This window comes from Diabrotica undecimpunctata, chromosome 1 (genome assembly GCF_040954645.1).
Source record: "Diabrotica undecimpunctata isolate CICGRU chromosome 1, icDiaUnde3, whole genome shotgun sequence".
Classification (NCBI taxonomy): domain Eukaryota; kingdom Metazoa; phylum Arthropoda; class Insecta; order Coleoptera; family Chrysomelidae; genus Diabrotica; species Diabrotica undecimpunctata.
This window is the reverse complement of record NC_092803.1, coordinates 89,818,857-89,842,085: the sequence shown is the minus strand read 5'-3', so window position 1 is coordinate 89,842,085 and position 23,229 is coordinate 89,818,857. Positions and strand designations below refer to the sequence as shown.

General features: G+C 33.2%; 2 protein-coding genes across 6 annotated transcripts in view; one reads left to right on the top strand and one right to left on the bottom strand.

The window, feature by feature from the left end:
* The window catches only part of Ythdf (YTH domain-containing family protein), a 687,327-nt gene that overhangs the window by 62,440 nt on the left and 601,658 nt on the right, over positions 1 to 23,229 (top strand). The window lies entirely within an intron of this gene.
* LOC140442399 (uncharacterized) overlaps positions 15,476 to 23,229 on the bottom strand; it is a 33,236-nt gene continuing 25,482 nt past the window's right edge. The window contains exons 2-3 of the mRNA XM_072533474.1: positions 18,669 to 19,730; positions 15,476 to 15,562 (exon numbers count right to left, since the gene is read on the bottom strand). Coding sequence (XP_072389575.1) covers positions 15,476 to 15,562; positions 18,669 to 19,724 — 1,143 coding nt within the window. The 5' untranslated portion in view covers positions 19,725 to 19,730. The remainder of the gene's footprint in view (positions 15,563 to 18,668; positions 19,731 to 23,229) is intronic.

The following is a 23,229-nucleotide window of genomic DNA, read 5'->3' as shown; positions in this document are numbered from 1 at the left end:
ATTTAAAACGACCGTCCAATCAAAAGCTCAAATTGTGTTTACCATGATTTTGAAAAAGCCTAATTTCGGTTTCAGAGAAAAACTAAATAGCTTACTTTAAAATTGGTTTTGTCAATACACAATTTTTACATATTTCAAAAGAATAGAATATGGTCATTTAATACTCGACTATACAAACAATGAAAAGATTAACTTACAGGTAAAATGTCTTCTAATTCTAAACAAAAGGTTTTTTGATAATTTTGTTTGAAACGGAAAAAGGTCGTTTGCCAAACAAATTTCTATTCTTATCTACACTAAATCTTATCTTAAATTACTATATACATTTTGGTTTATAATGATATCTTAAAATTTTATTCCGATGGATCTTTTTATTTATTTTTTTCTTTGGTTGGGAAAGAAAAAGTATGACAATATATATATATATATATATATATATATATATATATATATATATATATATATATATATATATATATAAATTGTTGAATTCCTGCTTCCCTAATTATTTTACATCAAAAGTAGTCATTAGAAACTATTTCTAGAGGGCTGAAATCTGTATTAAAAACAAATGTTGAAATTGTTCTACGAATTAAACGTACTCCAAAATTTTTTAAAGATACAATACATTTTTCATGTCACCCCCAATTCAGGCCACACGTAGTCCAAGAATGTGTCTGACGTGTTGCGTTTGATCATATTGATGTAAGATGTTTAATAATATCTGAATTGTCAATATTTTGATTTTATGATTAAATTAAAAACAATAAATATTAATAAATACTGAACAATAGATAGTACTTAGTAAACAATAAATTATATTAAATAAATATAAGGTTGAATGCTCGAATAAATGAACTTTGATCAGATAAAAGGCATATATCGAGCACAGTTTAATTAAATCTTGCCCAAGTACTTTCGATCCCTAGATCATCTTCAGGGGCATCTGAAATAAGCCAAGAAACGTTTTTTTATAACCAAAGAAATTGATTAACTTCGATAAAAACTCGAAGTTTTACGGTTGAAAAAAGGTTTTTTATATGATTAACGTTTATAGACTTACTTCGTCAATTGTGGCCTATCCGGCAAGAACAAGATGTCATAAACATATAATTGTACATTACACTACACTACAAATAGACAAACAAACACTTTAAAATAATTTAAGGAGGGCTACATTGCTTGAAGAAGTCGGAGACAGAATGGCTCCTGATCTAACGGAAATGTTGGGGTGACATGTGACAAATGACAACTTGGATGAGCAGTCACAATCATAGATATGTGATCTGCACCTTTTACAATTCTATGAAACTAAGTATTGACCAAAAGTCCAACTGACACTACTATAGGAGGTCACTGATGAAATATAAAATTATATAGAATATTTTTAAGTAGATTGAATAATCCAGATCTCACACTCAAACATGTCTGTAATAATTAAGGTGTTAGTTTGAGAGCAACTGAAATAGACGAAAAGTAAGAATGCAAGAAGCGGACTAAACAATATGTTAAACAGTGGGTGGTTGACTACAATAAAATGGTCTACCAAGCACTATCTGTAATATAGAAAGGAAGAGATCTGACTATGTAATTAAAATACTAATAATTGAAAATCAAAATGGAAAGCAAAATATATAAATGGGGTGTAATCCAAGTAGTTCAGTTGAACCCACAGTCAATGGTATAACTATAAAATTACTATGGATGTGCTCAGTGCAGGAAGTCTAAACAGTCGAGCTGGGTCCCCCACGAGGTGAAGCTGTAATAAAGTTTTTAAAAATAGGTTTAAATTTAGTACAATTTAAATTAATTTGAGTATTAAGACAGTGAGAGTTTTCATTCGTTTCCCTTGTAATCTCCAAATCTTCCAATAAATCCAACTCCATATAGTTTTTCTTTCTACTAATGTCATGTAAGATAGATGAACCAGTGTTGATGTTAAAATTGTGTTTACTGGATAATAAGTGTTGACCAAAACTTGAAGAGTTTGGTCTTTTCAAATGTTCTGAAACTCTAGTGGATATTTTTCTAATGGTTCTACCTACATAAGAGGCATCACAATCATCACATTTTAATTTGTAAATACCACTTTTGTCAAGTGTGTTCATCCTATCTTTGGTGTTGATTAAGAAGGAACCTAAGGTGTTGTGTGACTTGAAGGAAATTTTGATGTTATCGATTGTAGAAGTAAAAAGTTTAGATATTTTATTGGAAATGCTGCTAATGTAGGTGAAGGAGAAATATCTGGTGTTATTTGAAGCAGTAGGTTGAAGAAAACATTGTGATGAATATGCAAGCTTTTCTGCAATTTTTAGTTTAGCTCTATTTAGAAGCTTATAGATAATGTTAGGATCATAACCATTATTGAAAGCAATTTGTTTAAGAGTGTTAAGTTCTGAATTAAAATTATCATTAGAAAGTGGAAATTTGAGTAACCTATGAATGTAACTGTTGAAAGCAGCCATTTTATGTTGGGTTGGATGATTAGATGTATCATGTATAACATGATCTGTTTGGGTAGGTTTTCTGTAAATATTGTACTCTAAAGAATCTTTATTACGGGAAATAGTCATATCCAAGAAGTTCAACTTTTTATCAGATTCTGGTTCCAGAGTAAAAGAGATGTTGGGATGGAGATCTTAATAACCTCCATCCCAACATCTCTTTTACTCTGGAACCAGAATCTGATAAAAAGTTGAACTTCTTGGATATGACTATTTCCCGTAATAAAGATTCTTTAGAGTACAATATTTACAGAAAACCTACCCAAACAGATCATGTTATACATGATACATCTAATCATCCAACCCAACATAAAATGGCTGCTTTCAACAGTTACATTCATAGGTTACTCAAATTTCCACTTTCTAATGATAATTTTAATTCAGAACTTAACACTCTTAAACAAATTGCTTTCAATAATGGTTATGATCCTAACATTATCTATAAGCTTCTAAATAGAGCTAAACTAAAAATTGCAGAAAAGCTTGCATATTCATCACAATGTTTTCTTCAACCTACTGCTTCAAATAACACCAGATATTTCTCCTTCACCTACATTAGCAGCATTTCCAATAAAATATCTAAACTTTTTACTTCTACAATCGATAACATCAAAATTTCCTTCAAGTCACACAACACCTTAGGTTCCTTCTTAATCAACACCAAAGATAGGATGAACACACTTGACAAAAGTGGTATTTACAAATTAAAATGTGATGATTGTGATGCCTCTTATGTAGGTAGAACCATTAGAAAGTTATCCACTAGAGTTTCAGAACATTTGAAAAGACCAAACTCTTCAAGTTTTGGTCAACACTTATTATCCAGTAAACACAATTTTAACATCAACACTGGTTCATCTATCTTACATGACATTAGTAGAAAGAAAAACTATATGGAGTTGGATTTATTGGAAGATTTGGAGATTACAAGGGAAACGAATGAAAACTCTCACTGTCTTAATACTCAAATTAATTTAAATTGTACTAAATTTAAACCTATTTTTAAAAACTTTATTACAGCTTCACCTCGTGGGGGACCCAGCTCGACTGTTTAGACTTCCTGCACTGAGCACATCCATAGTAATTTTATAGTTATACCATTGACTGTGGGTTCAACTGAACTACTTGGATTACACCCCATTTATATATTTTGCTTTCCATTTTGATTTTCAATTATTAGTATTTTAATTACATAGTCAGATCTCTTCCTTTCTATATTACAGATAGTGCTTGGTAGACCATTTTATTGTAGTCAACCACCCACTGTTTAACATATTGTTTAGTCCGCTTCTTGCATTCTTACTTTTCGTCTATTTCAGTTGCTCTCAAACTAACACCTTAATTATTACAGACATGTTTGAGTGTGAGATCTGGATTATTCAATCTACTTAAAAATATTCTATATAATTTTATATTTCATCAGTGACCTCCTATAGTAGTGTCAGTTGGACTTTTGGTCAATACTTAGTTTCATAGAATTGTAAAAGGTGCAGATCACATATCTATGATTGTGACTGCTCATCCAAGTTGTCATTTGTCACATGTCACCCCAACATTTCCGTTAGATCAGGAGCCATTCTGTCTCCGACTTCTTCAAGCAATGTAGCCCTCCTTAAATTATTTTAAAGTGTTTGTTTGTCTATTTGTAGTGTAGTGTAATGTACAATTATATGTTTATGACATCTTGTTCTTGCCGGATAGGCCACAATTGACGAAGTAAGTCTATAAACGTTAATCATATAAAAAACCTTTTTTCAACCGTAAAACTTCGAGTTTTTATCGAAGTTAATCAATTTCTTTGGTTATAAAAAACGTTTCTTGGCTTATTTCAGATGCCCCTGAAGATGATCTAGGGATCGAAAGTACTTGGGCAAGATTTAATTAAACTGTGCTCGATATATGCCTTTTATCTGATCAAAGTTAATAAATTATATTGTTTAAAAAGCAATAAAGTTAATGAAATGTAACTCAGTTGAAGAAAAATCTTAAGGTTAATCTATATTAGTTTGTTTCTGATCCTAGAGATGGCTCTACTGCGGCATGTTGCTGTGGTAAATTTTTTAACTTAATTGTAGATTTCTACATAATGACTGTAATATTTTCAAATCCTAACATAAATTACAGTTTTCTATCGTTATATGCATTCGCTGAGTTGAAAAGTTGTGTAGACAATAATTTTATCAAATACGCTTTACCATTTAAAGCAAATAATTTTATTACTATAGTATAGCATAAGCGAAAATATCTGTTACAGCATCTTTATGTATAATATTTTACTGCTCTGCTGTGCCAGTCGGAATATAATATATTCTAGTCATACAGTGAATTTATTAACATGTTTTAATGATTTTTGTTTAATTTTTTGTGGCGTATAATGTAGGTTTATCAAATAATCACAGTTGCATCTATACAGAAACATGTTGTTATTAGAAAAATAAGGTTCCATACATACATATCATTGAAAAATGATTCATGTTATGTAAACACTGTCATCGACAAAGAAATTATGTAGGTACTTATTATTAGGCGGCGGCGATATCTGGGAATATCGTATTACCATCAAATTTATAGTTTTCATGATATATTACATTTTGTTTTATAGTTAAAAATTAAATGATCTGGTATTATTTAATATCTTAGTGGGAATTACATTTAGGTAACTGGTCAATTAGTGTTGCCCAAATGCAAGAATAAGACGAGACTTAGACAGTCTTGGCCTTGATCTTGCGCCAATACATCTGGTCTTGGTCTTGGTATTGCGCTCCCGGTATTGGTCTTGGTCTTGCAGCAAGAATCTTGCCAGTGTCGCAGTTACCCATTAGCCTATTGCTATTTATTAAACGTTACTTTAGATCTTAGAACAACTTAACATAGTAGGTAAATTTTAGGCTTGAATTAACACAGCCATAATAAAGACCAACCAAATTAATAAATGTCTAAATAACTGACACCGGGTGGAGTTTGAACCCACGGTCTAAGCGATACATTCCTATGCTCTAACTAACTGAGCTATCTACTATGTCCCGCGGGAGTCAATCTGTTTCTGAATAAACGTTTGCATTTAATAAGCTTACATGTGCTAAAACATGAATAAAACACACAAAAAAACAAATTAATGATATAAACTTGACTGTATTTTAAGATTAGGTGAAAAATAATTATTACATTAGTTTCGAAGGAAAGCTCAATTGGGAATGAAGTTTAGTGATGTCAAAACTACTAACTACTCGTTATTTTATATTCGTTGCTATCCAATACCCCAAGTACCGAGTACCAAACCGAGAATTATATATAGTTACTTCGTTACTTTAAATATTTCGGTATTTTGTTTAAACGGTAGCTGGCATTCTTCTTCAGCCTTCATTTATCCATTGTTGGACATAGGCCTCCTCCAATTGCTTCCACGCTTTTCTATCTTTTGCAATTCTCATCCACTGCTTTCCAGCTACAGCTGTTATATCGTCTATACATTCTTTTTTTTGGGTCTTCCCACGCTTCTTTTTCTTTCTCGAGGTCTCCAGAATGTTACTTTATTATACCATATGTTGGTGTCTTGTCTTGCTACATGTGCTACCCATTGCCATCTCAATGTTGCTATTTTTTCCATTATGTCGGTTACTTTAGTTCTTCGATGTATTTCGGTGTTAGGAATTTTGTCTTTGAGGCTTATATTTAACATGGCCCGTTGAGTTACTCTTAATTGTTCTGCCATTTTTATTGCTATTGCCGTAGTTTCCAGTCCATAAGTTGCAACTGGTAGTATACAAGTGTCATAGGTTTTTCGTTTTAAGTGTATTGGGATTTTTCTGTCTTTTAAAATGAAGCTCAACTTACCAAAAGCAGCCCATGACAATTGTGTCCTTCTTTTAATTTCTAGGGTTTGAATTATCTACGGCATTATCTATTATTAATTTATCTATACTTTTGAATATTAGCCGTGCTCTTTCAGCAAATTTAGCCGATAAATAGGCCTATAAAATTTATTGTATATATAGATTCCTCCTAACTAAATTATTAATAAGGAAAAAATTAAATTATTGGGTAGATGTCATTAACAATAGGAATGCTAACCTTATTATATTTTTACCCAAGCATATACCCGAACTTACTATACTACCTAAAACGACACTCAGTCCTAACTGCAAGACGCAAGAGTCTCGCAGGCTTAATCTTGTTCTTGCTCAAATTTTGCACGGTTAGTGTTGGTCCTGGTCTTGCTAAAATTAGGCGGTCTTGGTCTTGCGAAAACGCAAGAACAAGACCAAGACCTATTTTGGGCAACACTATGGTCAATCGTCACAAAAGTTATTTAAAACATGTGAACATATCTTCCTTTTGGCCTGTTCGTTACTAGTTTCATGTTTGTTATCTTCCTAATTAGTGCGTCTTCTTCTCTTTTTTGTATGGCTCCAAACCATCTCAGTCTTTGTGCATTAATAAATTTTATTATGTTTTCCCCTTCGGATATATTTCTATTTCTTATTTCATGCTACATTAGTTTTCTATATTCTCCTTGTTCCGTTTTTATTGGGCAGTGTTTTCTCATAATTTTTCTTTCAATAATTCTTAGTTTTTCTTCATCTTTTATCGTAAGACACACTACTTCCGCTCCGTATGATATCACCGGTCAAATTGCTGCTCTATATATTTTTGTCTTTGTTTTTTTGCTGTTTTTTTTTTCTTTAAGTAGTGGGTCATATTTTCAAAACACCCCGTGTTTCTCCCTCCTTGTGTGCGTGGTAGTATCATGCGTTTGAGGTATGATTTGGGGTGGTTCATGCGGTATTTACGTTTTTGGTCTATTCATTCAATTTCCGCATTCGACCCTTTTATAACGCTAAACCAGCAGCTTGACATCTTATATTGAAACTATTTCTATGACTGTAAAATGTCTGTTTGACGTTATTAAACTTTGCGACTTGTCGCATAAATTGTTCTGCTTCATTGCTAGTTTTATGCAATATTCTGGTTTACAACACTCATGATCTGCAAAGGCATTATTGATCACAATCAAACGATTAGCCTTAAGATTTTCAACAGAAGGATTTTCTTTTTTTGCATAATATGGAGATTAGTTTTCTACAGAACTTTCCAATAAAATTTATACAAGCGTTTGATAATAATTTTTTATTACTAGCTGATTCTTTAGCCAATCCATGAAAATGTTTGGTAATATTTTTTGTTAAATGATTGACACATTAAATTTTTATTATTTTACGGCAATAAGGAACCTTTTCAAAAATTTTTGAGTGGACGCTAGAATCACCATTACCCATGAAGGCTGTATATTTAAGGTTGTGCATGTTTTCAATTTTTAAAAAACCTTCAATAAGTATATCAGCCTCCATTGCTGGTAATGATCTAGTCCAATTTTTGTAACATATATGAGTAGGTTTTATAGTTTGTTTTAGTTCATTAATATCAGATAAACCACAATACTTATTGCGAATTCCTATAAATAGTAGTTTTTTGTATGAATTCCAATAATGCATGCTATGAAGGATTTTGAAGTGTATTTATGTCCATACAAATAGTGACTCCATCCACTATTGACAACCACTACGTATTTACCAATTCCTCCTGGTGTCACATTATGGGTTTCTAAAGCTTTCTGATATTCTTCCTCCCTTTCTGCTTGAATCTCATCAGTTAAACATTGCTGCCACGTTTCTCCTAGTTCTTGCTGGTATTTATTAAATGTGTGAAAACCCATTGGCGAAACGCCTAACACTGATAAACATTCCTCTACTGAATTATGTCCTTTTCCAATAGCCAAAGTACCCCACGTTGCTAGAAGATTCACATTATGTTTATCCCTATTGGTATGAATCGATTATTCATTCCACATGCAGCACACTTGAAAACGAATTGAGAATTTAAACCCATGGCTACTTCTTTGTCAAATGCCAAGTATCCAGTTTTTTTTTACATGGCATTCATGACTCTCTAAGGATCCCACTTCGGCTTTAAAGTGGCTGATAACGACTATTCTTCTTCTAGAAAAATTATTTAGTTTATTATCGTACACACCCGGTACTCGTACTACCTCAATTTCCAAATCTTCTGTATTGGAATACATATAATGATTCCACAAGATACCCATTAGAGAAAGCAATAACGGAAAAAAGCAGAAACACATATATCACAGAAAGTGATGGAGTCGAAGAAAGCTGGGCAAAAATTAAGTCTAATATCTTAGCCTCGGCCAAGGGAGTTCTTGGTGAAAGAAATATAATTAAAAACAAATCGTTCCCAAGGCGAAGAACTCCATGGTTTTTTCACAGAAGTAAAGGAGCAATGTAAAAAAAAAGAAAAAAGCTTACCTGAAATACATGTCAACCAAAACACAAGAGGCATAACATAATTACAAGACAATTAGAAACGAAACACATGCACTCTAGCGGTTATATTGCCTGCGACATTGGGATCACTTATAGATGCCATTCTGCATATACCAAGAGGCATTAGCGATTGTTCTTAGAGTTTTAGATTGAAATCTTTGTATTTTTATAACATAAGATTTGCTAGCTGATCCCCAGAGCTGCGAACCATGTGACCAAACTGGTTTTATTATAACCTTGTATATCAGCAGCTTGTTGTCGATCGATAGGTGTGACTTTTTTCCCAGCATCCAATAAAGTTTTCTGCATAAAATTTCTAGTTGTAGTCTTTTCGTCCATATATGTTTGGCCCTGTCTTGGGGTATTTGATGTTTAGAGTCCAAGATGGAAATGGTTTCATCGATGGGAATGTTGGTTAATAAAGAAACAATGTCAAAACTAACTACTATATCTGAGGATGAAATAGAAAAGTTTTTCAGAAGATCAATGAAATGAAAAGAGTTTTTGACAAAGTACGAGGCGTTTTTGGCTAATGGTTGTAAGGATAAAGCGAGATGTTTTGCCAATTTTTGAGTAGGGCAGTTGTATGCACTGACGATGGGTCTTAGGGGAACATTGGGCTTATGGATTTTTGGAAGGCCTTATATCTTTGGAATTTGAGATGATTTTTCTCTGGGTATAAGAGATTTTTTGATGTCTGGAGGTAGAGTAGACTTATTTATAATGAATTTGGTCGTTTTTTCTAGATATGTGGTGGGGTCGTTTGTGACGCGTTTGTATTCTGTTTAATTGAGATTTCGAACATTTTGTCGAAATAATTAGAAGAGTTGAGAATGACGGTGGCATGACCTTTGTCGGCCGGAAGGATGACAATGTCAGGTTTGTTATAAAGTTCTTTGAGGGCTCGTCTTTCTGAAAGACTAATATTTGACGGTGGGCAAAGTTTGAAAGAGATCTAAAATGTATATATATATATATATATATATATATATATATATATATATATATATATATATATATATATATATATACGTAAAAGATTAAATCTTCTAGCAAAAGCTGCTATAGCTTTGTTGAATTAAATAGCTAAATATATGGCATAGAAGGACATATTCGTTAAACTTCCCCCCGTGCTCGAATCGGTATCAATAAAGTGTTATGAATCATTTCGGCCTATCCCATCCTCAACAGACACTTGGGATTATACAAATTCAAACTGAATTAACGAATTTGTCCTCCTATTCTATATATATATATATATATATATATATATATATATATATATATATATATATATATATATATATATATATACTCGCGATCATAAAATCCGGGTCATCTTGAAAATTACCTTTAATTACCTTTTTTTGCTAATGTATTTTTTATTTGTCATCAATGTTTGTTTTGAAGGAAAAAAATGGTTTTTTATTGTTTTATTGAAAAAAAAAAACAGAAAACAAATCAAATTGTTGATAAAACAGACATACGAAAAAAAAATGGAAAATACAGAACGTGGTAAAAAATCAGTGAAATTTCAATGACCAATATCGTGTATTGCCTCCCCTTGCTCTAATAACCTCTTGCAGACGACGGGGCATACTGTCAATTTTTCTCCGGATTACATGTTGTGGTATGTTATTCCACTCTGTCACTAACAGATCCTTAAGCTCTTGTGCGTTGTTAGGAGGAGGCGTATGGGTTTGAATACGTTTTTTTCAAATCGTCCCAGAGATGTTCGATGGGATTCAGGTCCGGAGACCTAGCTGGCCAGGGTACCCTCGTAATTCCAACTTCGTCCAAGTATTACATACTGATCCTGGCAACGTGCGGTCGCACGTTGTCCTGCATAAAAACGGCGTTTTCTCCAAGCCCTGCCATGTTGGGCATAACATGTTCTTCCGGAATCTCCGTAATGTACCTTCGGGCAGTTAGGGACCCATTTTCGATTAAGGGTAATTCTGTGTGGAAATCGGAAGATATACCTCCCCAAGTCATGACCGAGCCTCCACCAAATGGCATTCTTGGAGCAATGCAAGCTTGTGAAAATCGTTCACCGGTTCTCCTCCAAACTCTTACACGTCCATCGGATCCAGTTAGGCATAAACGGGATTCATCTGAGAATAACACTTTGCTACAATCGTTAATTTCCCAATGCGCATATTGTCGAGCAAAAGCTAGTCGTGCAACTCGAGGCACCCGGCGAAGTGACGGTCCTCTAGCCATTACCCGAGAAGATAGTCAAGAAGAACGAAGTCTTCTTCTGACTGTTGCAACACTAAAATTGCGATTTCGTACTTCCTCTAAACGATTTTGATGCATAACCGCAGTTGAGGTCCGGTTTCGTAAAGCCTGAAACACAAGGAAACGGTCATCTAGTGCCTTGATCGTTCTTCTTCGTCCAAAGCCAGGTTGCCTAGTTAGCAAACTTGCCTCCTGAAAGTGTTGAAGCACTCGTTGAACCGTAGAAAGACTTGCACCAACAGTTCTTGCGACTTGCCGTTTAGTGTGACCGTCTTCCACAAGTGCAACAATTTGTGCCGTTTCAAACAGTCAAAGGCATTTTTGTCAAAAAATAAACACTAATAATGGCACTAATAAACACTAATGGTGGCAATAACAAACGTTTGTCCGTTGCATTTGAACAGAAAGTCGAAGTACAAACGAGACATTTAAAACAAGCGGAGTTACAGGTAGCTTTCATTTTGGAAAGTGTGCACTTTACCGTGAAATCGGCACTATTGGAATTCTTTGTTACAAAGGAAACCGCAACAATTCTCAGAGACATGCATTAGTTTGTATTTGTGTTATTATTATTTACGATAAAGCTCGTTAAAAATGAAATATCGGTGATTTTCAAGGTGACCCGGATTTTATGATCACGAGTGTATATATATATATATATATATATATATATATATATATATATATATATATATATTATATGTATGGTGTGTATTCTTTGATATTAATTAATCACCCAAATCAAGCCGAGTTTTTGTGCTAATATTTCGGTAAATTTGAAATAGTTTAGTAGGCTCCAATTGTCATAATTTTTTCTTTGTATTTTTGTAGTTTAAACTCTGATGAAGTCTGTAAAGTCTGTAAACATAGACGACTTACTACGAAGCACCCGAGTTTTATTTGCTTCCTCACTGAAAAAAGGCTATCTTCCAGTGTTATCGTTTTGTATTTTAATATATATATATATATATATATATATATATATATATATATATATATATATATATATATATATATATATATATATATATATATATCTAAGATTAATACTATTACGGGAATTAATATTAAACTTAACAGTCTTCCGGGTTGAACCGCGATTATCATTACGCCCAGCTTTGGATATCCTCTTCGATGCCTTCTTCAGGGCTTCCGAGGTCTCAGTCTCCCAAGCCCCCAGACACTACGGACGGGTAAAAGAAATGACGGCATACGGTTACCTTCGACTTGAAGACCTCTCATAAAGAAAATTCCGTCCGCTCCACACGTCAATCAAAATCCTACTGTCAGAAATGTTCGCGCCAATCCCCACGATAAACTTCACGCCAACCTTCACTTAAGCCACGTCACCATCGACGGTATAAATGACCCGTCCTCTATTCCCAGCACCAGTAATGCCTTAATTAGTGATCAGTGTAGTAGTGTCTGGGGGCTCGTGTGACTGAGACCTCGGAAGCCCTGAAAAAGACATCGAAGAGAATATCGAAAGATCGGCGCAATGATAATCGACGTGGTTCAACCCGGAAGACTGGTAAGTTTAATATTAATTCCTGTAATAATATTAATCTTAGCTCTAGGTTTAATTGTACTAACCGCGGAAACCTTTCAGAACATATAAAATATAAACATAACATAAATATATAAAAATACCAATTTCCTCGATAATCGTACCTCGCTGCATTCCAAATAAACACATGTACGAAAGCAAGCCACATATGGAACTACGACATTCAACAACGGATAGCAAACAACTGAAAGTATACAAGTGTGGTTTGGCCCTTGAAAGAGCTTTAACAAAACATCCAAATGAAACCATCGGTCAAAATAAAAAAATCGCCAAAAATTAAATAAATGAACAATAGTGCTCGCACAGTTTTTATTGTGTTTTTGTTTTTTTTTTCTCTTTTAGTTTGTTAAGTTTTAATGTTAAGTTATCGAAGAGTTTTCATAACATGATAAAAACCTACAAATTGTTTTGTAAGGATGTACCCTGTTCGTTTTTTACTTATATTCTAATATCATTACTTTTTTTAGAGAACTGAGGATGCTTTAAAAAAAAATAATAAAATCAAAATGTATTCTAGTAATTCAATGAAGTAGTTGACGTCTTTCATTTGGCAATAATTGATCGATCAAACCTCTGTAATTCATCTATTGAATATTTTTTATTTTAAATTTAATTAACGGTCGCACCTCTTTGGAATATATATATATATATATATATATATATATATATATATATATATATATATATATATATATATATATATTAATATTATATTGTAATTTAGAAATATGATAAAACAATTGAATTATTTATGATCCAATTAGCTAATTGAAACAAAAAAAATTATTTAATGAATTTTATTACTAATATGTGAATTAATTTATTAACGACGCCAATTTCCTAATACATATGTTTTCTTATCTCAGGGTTCCTATTTGACTTCAAAAAAATACCTTTACCTTTAATACTGTTCAATAAAAAGAGGAGTAAAAGGAATGAATAAAAAAAAAACTCAAATTTGTGCAATACAATTAAAATACCTATAATAGTAAAATAAAATTTTTAAAACGGTTTATGCAACTAATGAAATACCTTAGAAATAAATGTTCCCAAATCATATAGCTTTCACATAAAATTACAATAGGAAAAATTAGTCCAATCTATTGTCTCATCTCAATAGATTTTTCTCTGCACTTTATGAAAATGATTCACTTTAATCAACTTTCTATCGAAAAACTCCTTCCCTGGTTCTGCTTATAAAAACAGTCCTGTCGATCAAAAGAACGTCCTAACTCACGTTTCTATCTTCTTAAATACGAATCTCTCCGGGAATAATAATCTGTTTGTACTTACAAATTTTGCCCCCTTTTCATCCGGCAAATCAGCTTTCAAAACTTACTGACACTACTATTTCACAAAATCTATACTTTTCTTTTAACGTTTAAAAAAACACACACTTGTCGATTTAATCTTTCCTCACTTCTCGTCCAAAAGCAGATGATCGCTTTTTCTCCTTCAAAAATCATTCTCGTCTCTCAATCCCTTCCATAATTTTCTGTTGACCAATCAACATCCTCGACTCAATTCTCCAAACAACAACACTCTGCAATTCCCGCAATTCCCATACTTGTATACAAAAATATCAGACAAAGAACTTCTACTTTCTCCTAATACCCTAAATGACTTGTTTCCTGGTAACCGAAATTAATCCTTGAAAAAATGCAGGTAGATTTGATATTTCAGTATTAACATTTTATTTACTTAATCTAATCTTAAATAGAGAGTTAAAGTGCAGGTAACACGTAAACGTTAACACTAACGTAAACGTAAAGAAATTACGTTTACGGCCATTATACGTTTTAACTGTGAAGTGTAAAACGGTAAAACGTTAACGTCTAACGTGTGTTTCTAACCTTACTTTTACTCAGATTTGTTGTGGATTGTTTACAAATTTGAATGATTAAATAGTGTCCTTTTATATTTTTTTCCTGGTTTAGGTAGATTTTTTATGAAATATTTTTATTGCTTTTACAGCAGAATGGAAGTTATCCTTAATATTGAAACGTTTGGGGAATCTGATTTCGAGGATAATGACATGGACGATGCTGTACTTTTACATGTATTTGATAATAATTTATTGGGAAATTGGTTTCCGTCATTTTTTTTTTCGATTTTTTTCACTATTCTTAGGTTACAATAATACAAACAAAAGATAAATCTTTGGTTAAAATCACAAAACAACAAAAAGATTTTAATTTTCGGAGATTTGACAGCCATTCGGTAATACTCGGAACAATTTGGATAACGTTAAGAGAATTCGTAAACGCACGCAAGGTTACGGAGACCCGTTAACGGAAACGTGTGTATTCCTCTACTGCGCACGAGTAGCTGTCAAATTATACGTTAACTTTAACGTTTTGCACTGCACTTTAACTCCCTAATACCTATCTACCTATATAAACTACAATAGGAAAAATTAGTCCAATCTATTGTCTCTTCTCAATAGTTTTTTCTCTGCACTTTATGAAAACTTCTCAATAGTTTTTTCTCTGCACTTTATGAAAATGATTCACTTTAAATCAACTTTCTATCGAAAAACTCCTTCCCTGGTTCTGCTTATAAAAACAGTCCTGTCGATCAAAAGAACGTCCTGACTCACGTTTCTATCTCCTTAACTACGAATCTCCGGGAATAATAAACTGTTTGTACTTACAAATTTTGCACCCTTTTCATCCGGAAAATCAGCTTTCAAAACTTACTGATACTACTATTTCACAAAATCTATACTTTTCTTTCAGCGTTTAAAAAAACGCACACTTTTCGATTTGATCTTTCCTCACTTCCCGTCCAAAAGCAGATGATCCCTTTTTCTCCTTCAAAAATCATTCTCTTCTCTCAATTCCTTTTCCTTTCATAATTTTCTGTTGACCAATCAACATCCTCGACTCAATTCTCCAAACGACAACACTCTGCAATTCCCATACTAGTGTACAAAAATTTATAACACTTACAAATTTATTAAAGTCTTTATTACTAATTTATTTACACGAACAATTATACAATTTATTATAATACGGGCGTTACATTTTAAGCGCGGCGCGATCTTCAAAAAACTAACTGTCCTTCTAAATAAAATGTCCCATATATATATATATATATATATATATATATATATATATATATATATCGATTATCATTGCGCCGATCTTTCGATATTCTCTTCGATGTCTTTTTCAGGGCTTCCGAGGTCTCAGTCACACGAGCCCCCAGACACTACTACACTGATCACTAATTAAGGCATTACTGGTGCTGGGAATAGAGGACGGGTCATTTATACCGTCGATGGTGACGTGGCTTAAGTGAAGGTTGGCGTGAAGTTTATCGTGGGGATTGGCGCGAACATTTCTGACAGTAGGATTTTGATTGACGTGTGGAGCGGACGGAATTTTCTTTATGAGAGGTCTTCAAGTCGAAGGTAACCGTATGCCGTCATTTCTTTTACCCGTCCGTAGTGTCTGGGGGCTTGGGAGACTGAGACCTCGGAAGCCCTGAAGAAGGCATCGAAGAGGATATCCAAAGCTGGACTCAATTCTCCAAACGACAACACTCTGCAATTCCCATACTAGTGTACAAAAATTTATAACACTTACAAATTTATTAAAGTCTTTATTACTAATTTATTTACACGAACAATTATACAATTTATTATAATACGGGCGTTACATTTTAAGCGCGGCGCGATCTTCAAAAAACTAACTGTCCTTCTAAATAAAATGTCCCATATATATATATATATATATATATATATATATATATATATATATATATATATATATATATATATATATATATATATATATATATAGAGAAAAGAAAAGAAATTTAATCTTTGCAGATTAGTTAAATAGTAAACTCTTAAATATTGGGGAAATCTGCAAGAAATACTCTAATGTGTATCAATTGTTTCGCCGAACGTTTTCGCCAAAGAGAATTAATTTGGCTTCTTCAGGGCTGAAAGAGAATAAATTATAATTAGCTACCATATATTATCTATTAAAACATTATTGATCTTACCGTAACTTAGAATTGTAGAGTTAGAATATTAAAAAACTTTGCTAGTAACATAGTGGTGTTTTTTGTTACTATGTGCAAAAAAAGTTTTTTATAAGAATTGAAATGTATGGTAGCTTCGAACTTGACACGTAAAGGCTTACCCAAGGTTAATCGAAAAACCCAATGCAACTACATTTAAAAGGAGGTAATTCTTTGAAATGTCGGCAATAACTAAATTTTTGATTTTAAATAGTTAAAAGTGAGGTTCTGTTTAAGCCAGAACGCAAGCGCTGACAACTTCATTATAATTGGTATGAATCTTTATGTCGTTAAGGTTCATTGGTAAAAAACGAATGAATTTAAATCCCAGTAAAGGGAAGTATTATTTTGATTTTCTTTATTTAATTATATTATATTGTTCATGTATTATTGAATCTTATTGAGACGTATCTAAGAAAAGCAAGGGAATGTTATATATTTTTTGTTAATGAAAATTAATTATAAAGGTATGTTAGTTGTTAATGGATATATCAGTCACGTTAGTAATCTGTGATATAGTATTGTTCTTGGTATCTGATTTAAGTAACAGGTGGTATATATCGCTTAGATTCTTGATGTCACTCTTAACATTAATGGAGAAATCGTTAAGAAAAATATAAGACATTTCAATGAACTCTCTTTTAGATTTATTGTTCTCACGGTGGAGAATTGTGGTGTTGGTATAGTCCATGAGATGACCAGTGGAATGGACATGTTTGGCTAATGCACAACGGTCAGGGTGAAGTCGAGAATCACTTTTGTGTAGTGTAATACGTGATTTTAATAATTGAGATGTTTGACCGATGTAGGAATTGTTGCAAGAGAGACATGGAATGTTGTAGACAATATTACTAAGCCTATCTATGGGAGTCTTATCTTTTATCTTAGAATAAAGATTATTAATTGTTAGGGCTGATCTACAAGCTACATTAAGTTTAATGTTGTTATTATTATTGCCAAAGCTATTTTCAACACTTTTCAGAATCTTGTTAACCCCGGAGTGATATCTCTGAAATATGGTAATGAAAAATATTTGTTTATAGGAGTATCAGAGACTGGGTTCCCACTTAAGACATCAGGATCAGCATTGTTAGTCGCGAAGGAAGGTGAAATATCTTCGTCATGGATAGTATTAAACAAAATCTTATTAACTAATGGTGTTGGATAAGCGTTTGAAATAAAAAGTTTCTGTAGGATTTGTAGGTTTTTTGTATGAAATGAAGGATCTGATAGTTTTGTTACTCTATTTTTCATCTGTTTGATTAAGTTGACTTTGGTAGAATTATTATGGTATGAGTTGTAGTTAAGGTATCTACCAGAATGGGTCGGTTTTTGATACCAATCTATTTTGATGTTGTTGGTTTCCCTGATCATCCTTATGTCGAGAAAGGGGACGGACCAATTACCATCTTCCCTCTCTATAGTGAACTGGATGTAGGGGTCATAACCATTAAAAGTGTCTAATAGTTCATCTACCTTGTCATTGGGTATAGCCAAAATGATATCATCAACATATTTTTTAATAAATGGAATATTAAAGGATAGTAAAGGAATGACTGAGTCTAATACATAATCCATAACGTAAGTTGCAATGATAGGAGAAATCTTAGCTCCCATAGGGGTACCGAAAGTTTGTTGATAGAATTTATCATTAAATGAGAAGTAAGTGTTGTTAAAGAGAAATTCGACGATGCTGATGAATCTGTCGTAAGACATGGAACAACAACCTCTAATACGGTCCCAGTTGATCTCTATTGATGTCAAACATATTCCTAGATGAACATTGCTGAATAAGGATACAACGTCAAGGCTAACGAGGACATAATTTGATGGAAGTATGTAGCCATTATATTTATTTACCATCTCAAAAGAATCTTTAATGTAATATTGACTTTCATAATTATATGCATTAGTAAGTATGTCTGTAACAAAAGCTGAGATATTTTCAGTGGGTGTTCCAATGGAAGCTACTATTGGACGAACCGATAGTGTTAGTTTGTGGATTTTTGGCAAAGCATAAAACTTTGCAATGTTCCCATTATATGTTGTTAGTTTTTTCTTTGTGTTACGGTCAATCTCATTGGAAGAGGCTAAGGATGCGATTAATGTATTGCATTTCCTTTGCAGAGAAGAAGTGGGATTGGATGTAAGTGAAACATAAGATCTATCATTATCTATAAGAGAAGAACACAGTTGTAAGTAGTGAGTTCTTTCTAAGATGACTGTAACATTACCTTTGTCTGCTTTTGTCACTAAGAGCTCAGGATTGTATTTAAGAAATTTTTTAGTTTTAGTATATAAGTTATGAAAAAAAGTATTAGAAGATTTAGAAGTATTCAAAATGTGATTAGTGATAATGTTGGTGGTTCTAGATCGGATTAAGTTTTGTTCTAATTCAGATGGCAATGAAGAAATTATGTATTCTAAGTCTGCTAAAAGTGTTTTTACTTGAAAATCTTTTCCTAACTTTGGTTCGATGCTAAATTTATTTCCTAATGCCAAGAAACCTAGAATATCATCAGGAATAGTTGTGGTAGATAAGTTTTTAATCCATTTTGGATCAGTTTTAAGAACAGATTTACAACAGGACTGATATAGTGAGTTAATTTTTTTGATATTGTCTGATTTAATTGAATAAAATATTTTATTATATCTAATAGATTGAATATGTGAAAATTGCATCCAATCATATTCCGAGGTTGATCTAATGATTTCGGTTTTTTGTTCAGTGATTGATTTTTCTAACTGTTTGAGAACTCTATGATTGGTTGCAATCTCAACATTTAAAAGTTTGCTATCTAACCTGATAATTTGTTGACATCCCTGCAATTGCCAGAAACCATTTCTGTGAATATAGTTTTGGACAGAGGAGGTGGCATGAACAATGTGTTTTGGTGTTATACCTTTAGAACGACATGACAATAAAAAAAGTCTCCGATTCCTTTCTTTTGCTAGTCTTACATTAGTTTTTTGGTAATCCTTGAGCAACCTCAACGCCTCAGCACCATAATTAACCCGTATGTTGTTATAGAACCCCATGTTCCTCTAAAAAGAAAAGAAATTTAATCTTTGCAGATTAGTTAAATAGTAAACTCTTAAATATTGGGGAAATCTGCAAGAAATACTCTAATGTGTATCAATTGTTTCGCCGAACGTTTTCGCCAAAGAGAATTAATTTGGCTTCTTCAGGGCTGAAAGAGAATAAATTATAATTAGCTACCATATATTATCTATTAAAACATTATTGATCTTACCGTAACTTAGAATTGTAGAGTTAGAATATTAAAAAACTTTGCTAGTAACATAGTGGTGTTTTTTGTTACTATGTGCAAAAAAAGTTTTTTATAAGAATTGAAATGTATGGTAGCTTCGAACTTGACACGTAAAGGCTTACCCAAGGTTAATCGAAAAACCCAATGCAACTACATTTAAAAGGAGGTAATTCTTTGAAATGTCGGCAATAACTAAATTTTTGATTTTAAATAGTTAAAAGTGAGGTTCTGTTTAAGCCAGAACGCAAGCGCTGACAACTTCATTATAATTGGTATGAATCTTTATGTCGTTAAGGTTCATTGGTAAAAAACGAATGAATTTAAATCCCAGTAAAGGGAAGTATTATTTTGATTTTCTTTATTTAATTATATTATATTGTTCATGTATTATTGAATCTTATTGAGACGTATCTAAGAAAAGCAAGGGAATGTTATATATTTTTTGTTAATGAAAATTAATTATAAAGGTATGTTAGTTGTTAATGGATATATCAGTCACGTTAGTAATCTGTGATATAGTATTGTTCTTGGTATCTGATTTAAGTAACAGGTGGTATATATCGCTTAGATTCTTGATGTCACTCTTAACATTAATGGAGAAATCGTTAAGAAAAATATAAGACATTTCAATGAACTCTCTTTTAGATTTATTGTTCTCACGGTGGAGAATTGTGGTGTTGGTATAGTCCATGAGATGACCAGTGGAATGGACATGTTTGGCTAATGCACAACGGTCAGGGTGAAGTCGAGAATCACTTTTGTGTAGTGTAATACGTGATTTTAATAATTGAGATGTTTGACCGATGTAGGAATTGTTGCAAGAGAGACATGGAATGTTGTAGACAATATTACTAAGCCTATCTATGGGAGTCTTATCTTTTATCTTAGAATAAAGATTATTAATTGTTAGGGCTGATCTACAAGCTACATTAAGTTTAATGTTGTTATTATTATTGCCAAAGCTATTTTCAACACTTTTCAGCACTTTACTTTTTTTGCACATAGTAACAAAAAACACCACTATGTTACTAGCAAAGTTTTTTAATATTCTAACTCTACAATTCTAAGTTACGGTAAGATCAATAATGTTTTAATAGATAATATATGGTAGCTAATTATAATTTATTCTCTTTCAGCCCCGAAGAAGCCAAATTAATTCTCTTTGGCGAAAACGTTCGGCGAAACAATTGATACACATTAGAGTATTTCTTGCAGATTTCCCCAATATTTAAGAGTTTACTATATATATATATATATATATATATATATATATATATATATATATATATATATGTATATATATATGTATATATATATATATATATATGTATATATATATAATGCCGTTATCTAGAAGGATCTGGCGATGAGTCGATGACTTTCCACGCATTAGACGACAAGGTGACTCATAGACTGGTCTTTCGGCGAGAGACTAGAGGTTTCTGCCGTCAGGTTAACAAGTCTCGCCGAAATGACTAGACACTTACAAACTTATTAAAGTCTATTACTAATTTATTTACACGAACAATTATACAATTTATTATAATACGGGCGTTACATTTTAAGCGCGGCGCGATCTTCAAAAAAGTTAACTGTCCTTCTAAATAAAATGTCATATATATATATATATATATATATATATATATATATATATATATATATATATATGTATATATATATATATATATATATATATATATATATATAATGCCGTTATCTAGAAGGATCTGGCGATGAGTCGATGACCTTCCACCCATTAGACGCAAGGTGACTCATAGACTGGTCTTTCGGCGAAGGGACGAAAGGTTTCTGCCGTCAGGTTAACAAGTCTCGCCGAAATGACTAGAACAGAAAAGATATTAGCAATAAATATGTTTACAGTTTTGAGTCATACGACACGTCATTATTTATCGTAACATTGCCCCCTCTTAAAAGATGGTTCCTCCTGGAACCTTGTCGGAACTGGAACGGTATGCAGGTATCGGCAACTGGACCCTCTTTTACAACTTCCAGTTGTATAAAAATGACAAGGGACGGTCTTCTCTCCGCACCAGTAACTATGCGGATTGCAACAGACTAACACCTGGACTTCGGTGTCTTTAAAGATCTCCTCCACCATACTTCGGATAACCCTCTAGTACGTGCTCTCTTAATTGAAGTAAGACTTCCAATACATCTCGGTAGGTAGGTTGGTCACGGGCAGTGTCTTTTGTTACCAGGTAGAAAAGGTAACGTGATGCTTCTTGGAGTTTCAAGGCTTTCCCAGGAGCTGGCACTTGGCATTGAAGTTCTGCAACTCGAACGAACTTCCTTCGAAAGACAGATGCCAACCCTGGTGCGTCTTTGATACTGACCGCGATGGTAAGGGCCAGCGAGTAGTCATCGGGGAGTGCGAGTAGATCTTGCTTTTCTTCAGTGCTAACACCATGTCTTGCTTTACCGGTACCTCCATAGGCACCCATGAATTCCTCAAACGTGAGGTCAGACACATCTTGGACTTGGTTTACTTCCACTTCTTCATCTACATCGTGGTCACCTTCGAAAGACGCCAGCCGGTTATGGTGTATTATCATCGACTTTTCTCTCGGAATCTTGCTTATTCGGTAGAAGACATCGTTGATCTTCTCCATAATTAAGTATGGGCCTTCCAAAAATTGCTGCAATTTGGGAGAACAACCTTTTCGCTTCTTGGGATTATAGAGCCAGACTTTGTCGTTCTTTTTAAAGCAACCCTTTTCGGCTTGTGTATCGTACCGTTTCTTCATTCGGTCGCTAGCGATCTGAAGATGTTAACGGACCAACTCATGTACATCGTCCATTCTTCTTCGTAATTCGATCACATAATCTTCATCTGCTACATCTTCTCCAGGTCGACAACCAAACTCTAGATCACAAGGTAGTCGCATTTCGCGTCCGAGTAGGACTTTGGCTGGTGTCTGGCCTGTTGATTCGTTGACAGCAGATCTGTAGGCCATTGTGAAGAACGGAAGATATTGGTCCCAGTCTCGCTGATGATCGGACACCATCTCTATCAAATACTTGCCAACTGTCCTATTCATCCGTTTTACCATACCATCCGATTGCGGATGATACGCAGTAGTTCTTGTTTTCTTCATGCCTAGTCTATCACATAATCCTTGGAATAGATCGCTTTCGAAGTTCCTGCCTTGGTCACTATGGATCTCCAAAGGCACTCCAAATCGGCTGATATATTCTTGGATCAACTTGGATGCTTTTTCAAGGTCTCAAAGGCATTTTTGCAGTCTGTATCC